The sequence below is a fragment of the Aquarana catesbeiana genome, linkage group LG05, assembly GCF_042186555.1.
Source record: "Aquarana catesbeiana isolate 2022-GZ linkage group LG05, ASM4218655v1, whole genome shotgun sequence".
Classification (NCBI taxonomy): Eukaryota; Metazoa; Chordata; class Amphibia; order Anura; family Ranidae; genus Aquarana; species Aquarana catesbeiana.
The window spans coordinates 477,635,805-477,641,862 of NC_133328.1; the positions used below are offsets into that span (position 1 = coordinate 477,635,805).

The 6,058-nt window shown below is 36.8% G+C and overlaps 1 protein-coding gene across 1 annotated transcript; it reads left to right on the top strand.

The window, feature by feature from the left end:
- The first annotated feature begins 509 nt into the window (after positions 1-509).
- LOC141146056 (histamine H3 receptor-like) lies at positions 510-5,803 on the top strand. Its single transcript, XM_073632817.1, has 3 exons — positions 510-705; positions 2,240-2,406; positions 4,790-5,803. Exons 1-3 carry the CDS (start codon positions 510-512, stop codon positions 5,552-5,554), a joined length of 1,128 nt encoding a protein of 375 aa, XP_073488918.1. The 3' UTR covers positions 5,555-5,803.
- The last annotated feature ends 255 nt before the right edge of the window (positions 5,804-6,058 follow it).

Consider the following 6,058-nt stretch of genomic DNA (forward strand, 5'->3'; position numbering starts at 1 on the left):
CAACACAAGGAAATATGAAAATCCTTCAGGGAAAGTATAAAGACTCTCAAACTAAACATTGTGTTTTAAACGTAGTAAAACACAATGCTGAAAAAAAACCTTGTTGGCCTTTTACAGCCTTTTATAGCCTTTTACATTTTATTTTAATACAACATTAACCAACTGATTTTGCTATCAATATTTTACCTAAACTTTTAGTGATCATTGTCATGTATTAATTCATGATATTTTGTGTCATATAGTACATGTGTGAGCTAAATAACAATCAGTCAGGGCTGCAGATGGAGGAAAAGGGGGGGGAGACTCTCCACCCACATGGTAATTTCCTATAAATTAGCTGTACTTTCAGGATCAAGGCATTTTCAAATGACTCACATAAGGCATGAGTGTGTGCTATCAAGGCTGCGACAGACAAAATCTACTTATGCATCGAATTGCTTTTGTGCACTCAGTTTAGGATGTCAGCATTATACCTTACTAGGAACGTCACAAGTGTTTTTGGAACTAACATGTCATTTGTAGTTGATGAATTGGGAGTATTTGGCTCACAAAACATGATGATTCTAACTGTACTCATTATCTTTTTAATTCTCCTGACCATCCTGGGTAACAGTCTTGTTATTGCAGCTTTTATTGAAGACAAACGACTTCGAAACAGGAGCAATTTTTTTATTCTCAATTTAGCCATCTGTGATTTTGTCATTGGTGAGTCACTAATCCCTTTCAATAATTAAAAATATAGAATAAAATATTGAAGATACAAAATAACTGCTTTGTTAAATGAATTATTTTTGTTCTGTATTACACTCAAGAATACAATAAAATTGAAGTGATAATAATATTGTATGTGTGGTTATGTGGCATGGGGCCTTTCCATCAATAAGTACGTGCATTTTGTTATACTGCATTATATTTCTTATACAAACTGTTGTTTTAAAATGTTGCTGATGTTCTATTTTAAAAATAAAAGGGTTTTTATTGGAGCTGTCATACTTCTTATGCAGCTTAGAGCATTTTTGACATATTTTCTATGTGTTTTTAACCTGTATTAATGTGCATTTTGTTGCCTTTTCCCTCAGGCATTTTACTGTTCATTGTCTAAAAAAAAAAATCTCTGACAGCTTTTCAAATAGTCTACTGCATAAAATTCAGTGTAATATACTTCACGTGCATTTTATTGCTATACTGTGTTAGCATTAATGTGTAGAACGTACAGAGGTTGCATTTTCTGCAATGCTATGCTCTGCAGTACAGAGATATAAACAGGGAAAAGGGATGGGGAGAGAGGCGCCAAGCTGCCAATAGTGTAGCAGGTTTTTATTAGCAGAAAAAGTTAAAATACAAAGCTTATGCACTCAGAGACATTGCTGGTGTTAAGCATTGAAACAAGTTCCACGTAAAAGTCATCTCTTCAAGCCGGGGCAGGATTCCAAGCAAGCAAGCTGTCACAGGAGACTCGATCTGTCAAGGAGCTGTCAACCATCCAGGGTGCTGTGACCAATCAGAAAGTGTTTCTATTTAAAATATTTGCATTACCTTTACAATATCACATGGCATGACCTAAAGTCCGTATTTCTGGCTAGGATACTGATTCTGAGGTTTCAATGCTTTATGAGTCACTGAACAAGAGCACAGATGCAGATCTGCAGCTCTGACATCACTCTGAATTCACTTGCTCTTGATTTAGGTCTGTGACTCAAAAGTATTGAAGCCAAACCAAAGATTGTGAGGCCTCTAAATTTTTCAGAAGGTCAGTGGCAGCATCCGTTGTCCATTCCTAATAGGTTTCCTTTATTCGTAGCCCATAGAAATACCTGATACTTCTGGGTATGGGAAAGCATATGATCTTCTCTACTTCTCCCCAGAATGCAGTGCTTGGCCTTGAGCGGCCAATCACTAGGCCCAAACATTGACATGTTGAGAAGGGGAGGAAGTCATTAGCCCCATGTAAGCTTCAACACTGACTGACATGTAGCTTAGAAAGGGATTAGACCTACAGCTCCAACAAAGTGATGGGGGAGCATGGCAGAGGTGTTGTCAGTGAGTGGGCATTTGGGCTTTTAAGAGAGCCCGAATAGGTAAAGTAACAGATTCCCTTTAAGTAGTGCTGGATCTCAGAAGTATGTTACATTATTCCTAAATTTTGTATTACATTATTCGTAATGTTTGTATTGACTTAAGAAAAGAATATGCAAGTCAGTCTATGCAATGTAGCGTTTCTCTTTTGTATCCTTCAAAGGGGCTATCTGCATTCCACTTTATGTACCATACGTCTTCACTGGCAAGTGGATACTTGGGAAATTCTTATGTAAGCTCTGGCTCATTATTGACAACCTCATGTGTACAGCTTCAGCATTTAATGTCGTTCTTATTAGCTATGATCGGTTTCTGGCGGTCACAATGGCTGTAAGTATTTTACAAGGTGGCTTATGTTATCATTTTATTCTAGAATGTAATATATATATATATAATTGTACATATGTGAAATTAATAAGAAATCTCCCTATACTTACATGCAGCAATACTTTTAAATCAAAAGACAAATAACAAATAACAATGGCTGAATAATAAAAAACAAATACACAAACAGGAAATATATTTGTTTTAAATTAAAGCGGTTGTAAACCACCGATGTTAAAAAAAAACAAACCTGCAAGGCAATGGTATAATGTGCTAGTATGCATTGCATACTAGCACATTATGAAATACTCACCTTGGAACAAAGCCCTCCAGCGCTTTAAAGGCCCCACTGAGAGGGCTGACATGTTCCCCTGTCTGTCTTCTAAGTTCACGAGCTCCGGCTATGTGATTGGCTGAAGCCGTAATGATGTCACTCCCGCGCATGTGCGTGGGATCCCTCGGTTCCGGCACAAAGCCCGGCACGAAGCTTTGAAGGTATGCCAGACCTTCAGATTGTATGCACCAGGGATGTCACTAGCTGCATGCAGGGTAAATATATCCTAAACGGTGCATTCATTTCACCTATAGGTAAGCCAAGTCTTTTCTCATTTGTAAAGCAGAAAAGTGAAAAACTAACATATTAATAATAAAACCTTTAAATTCAAGACAGAGAATAGATTCCTGAGTATCATTCCAATGTAAATGCTCATACATGAGCGAAAACTTAAACATAACACTGAGCAGATATAAAAGACCTACATTCATAGGCGTGCGCACAGGGTGTGCCAGGTGTGCCTGGGCACACCCTTATCACCCTGTTTGGCACAGATTCCCCCCCTGTTTATAGCCCTAATATTTCAGCAAAGCCCCCTAATGGGGCTCCTTAAAAATTTGTAAAAAAACGAAAAAAAAAAATTGTAAAAAATAATAAAAATAATAACTACTGATACTGACTACCAATCCCTGCCCTACTGACAACGTCAGTATAAATACACATGCACACACATATGTGTTTGAGCTTTGACTGTGCACACCTATGCCTTCATTAATTCAGTTCTTTATTTCTAATACATCCAAAAAACTATTTTTTTCACAAAGTATTGTTACCTGAATGTGACCTGATATGAGCCTCTTGCAACAGAGCTCAGATGCAGCCTGTGTAATCCCCCCCGGCTTTACACACACTCTTGTAGCCCATACATGTCTTTGCTCTCAGTCATAATTAGTGTGCTATAATAGTTGCCACAGATTTCACACTTGAAGAAACTAGGCTAAACAGTTAAGTGGCAATCCACCCCAAACGCGTCTCATGCAAGCAGCAACAATATGGTGAATGGCAGTCTCCAACCCAGGCTACAAAACATGAACATTAAATTACAGATTTAATAAAAAAAAATTCCAATAGAAAATTAAATTAAGATCATCATTTAATAAAAATAGGTAACACAAATCCCACATTGTACTAAACATTGTTTAGCATGAAAGAAAATATCACTGAAAGCTAGGAATATTACAAGCACATTTTGTATTATATTTGTTCTTTAGCGTAAACCTGTCATGTTGCTATTCAGAGCAAGGTAACTGGCTCTCTTGATAGCCCTCTTAATTTTTTTGTTGATGCATATCCCATGCTTCCATACCACCCAGTTTGCTTTAAAGAGTCCTAAGTGCAAAGCCCTTTGTTGGCACTTTAAGGGATTAATTTAAAGTATATTTCCACTTTTGCAGCCAAATTGGAATAACACCTACTTTTTACTTGTTACATTTCCCCGTTACATAACATAATCTACGTTGTAACAAAAAAATTCAACAAATTGCAGCTTACCCAATTTATATACCGCATTCTGGACCATCCAGTAAGGGAATATCCTGGGTAATTTTCTTTTTTTTAATGAGAGAGCTGGGCAACTGTTTTTACCATAGTAAAACATAGTTAAATTGTGCAGGCAGGTCTTCATTATCAATTATAACTAGATTTAAACAATGTCTGTCCTAACAAAGGGTTAAATGTGTACAGGCTGGACTTCTTGCATTGCATGTTAATGACTGAGGACAGACCTGGAAGAGGCACACTCTAATATTGCTCATTGCAGTCAGCCATAACAACACCTCAAGAGAAACATCTAAAAGGTAAAAAATACTTTTAAAAAATTAGGCACGCTGTGTGGATAGGAACACATACCAAACATATAGTGGGGTTTTCCCAAATTTGACTACAAACGTAGAAATACACTATACGTGCATTCCGTGTCTGTACTTTATTATTAGCTTTGAACACTGTACACTTTTTGCTAGTCATCATGTCAGTAATGAATGTTTATTATGTTTTCCCACTTAATGTCTACATTTATAAAATACTTAAACCCCCTTCCTTTATCTACGTGTCCAGGTCATGTATCGCTCTCAGCAGTACCATCATTGTAAGACAGTGCTTACAATGGCCACGGTTTGGATACTGTCCTCTCTTCTATACAGTCCAGCTATTCTGTTCTGGGAATACTTACACAGTGACAGCTACTTTTCTGAAGACCTCTGTTTGCCTGCCTACTATTATGACTGGCACTTTCTTTTGGCAGCTTCTTCTTTTGATTTTATACTTCCTTTGTTAGGCATTTCGTTCTTCAATCTGGGCCTTTATTTGAACATCAGGACAAGGAGTAGATCAAAACTTTGGACTGCCATATATCCAGGTTTTTCTAATGGAGAAGGTATGCACCAAATACCATACATAATATCAGCAAAGCTTATCCCTAATGGGGCAAGTAACATACAAGAGACAGACATAAATGTGGTCAAAGCATCTTCACCTCAAATGCTAAAAAATCACTTTTCCAAAAAGACTAAGACCCGGTTAGAAAATGTCCAGGGACAAACAAGCCATATGCGAATTGTAAAGTTATCTCAGGATAAAAAGATTGCCAAATCTCTCTTTGTTTTAGTCTGTGTTTTTTGTATTTGCTGGGCTCCTTATTCCCTCCTTATGACAACTCGTGCTGCCTGCCGTGATTATTGTATTGCCTCTTATTGGTATGACATTACGTTTTGGTTGTTGTGGATTAATTCCTCGGTAAACCCTATCCTCTATCCATTATGCCATGAGAGTTTTAGGAAAGCATTTACCAAAATAGTTTACAAGTATGTAAGGAACGCCTAATAATTTTTGTCAGGAAAGTATAACATAGTAATGCGTTGGATGGGATTTTTTTTTCATGATCGAGGAGGGTAATTTTATACTGCCATAAAATAAATAAATAAATAAAAATATATATAGAGCTATCCAAATATGCTATTGCATAAACTGAATAGCTATACTGGATTTAAGAACCATAGGTCTTATCTATCAGTGTGATTCTACTAAGAGCTAAAGTTCCTTTTCCTCAGCTACCAATCAGATCCAGATTTGAGCTGAAAGTATGAATCTAAATGGTAGCTTTGGAGGTAGTAGGAAATATGAAGAATGCAACAGAGGTGATTTACTAAATGGTAGAAAATGTTCTCTTAGCTTATTGAACATGATGAAGTTTTATTCCCTTCAATCATCTAGTCATATGCACTAAAGCTCCTATTTTTTATTTTATTTTGCATGTGATTAGAGGTTCATGGCTTAACAACCAAGTAAACATGGTCTACTCTAAATCAGCCCCACTGTTTCTATTAT

What these genes read in the sequence shown, in the direction of transcription:
- LOC141146056 (XM_073632817.1), top strand. Translation starts at nt 510, where the DNA reads ATGTCATTTGTAGTTGATGAATTGGGAGTATTTGGCTCACAAAACATG. An exon ending in CATCTGTGATTTTGTCATTG is followed by an intron (nt 706 to 2,239) that starts GTGAGTCACTAA and finishes TATCCTTCAAAG; the next exon opens with GGGCTATCTGCATTCCACTT. An exon ending in TTCTGGCGGTCACAATGGCT is followed by an intron (nt 2,407 to 4,789) that starts GTAAGTATTTTA and finishes CTACGTGTCCAG; the next exon opens with GTCATGTATCGCTCTCAGCA.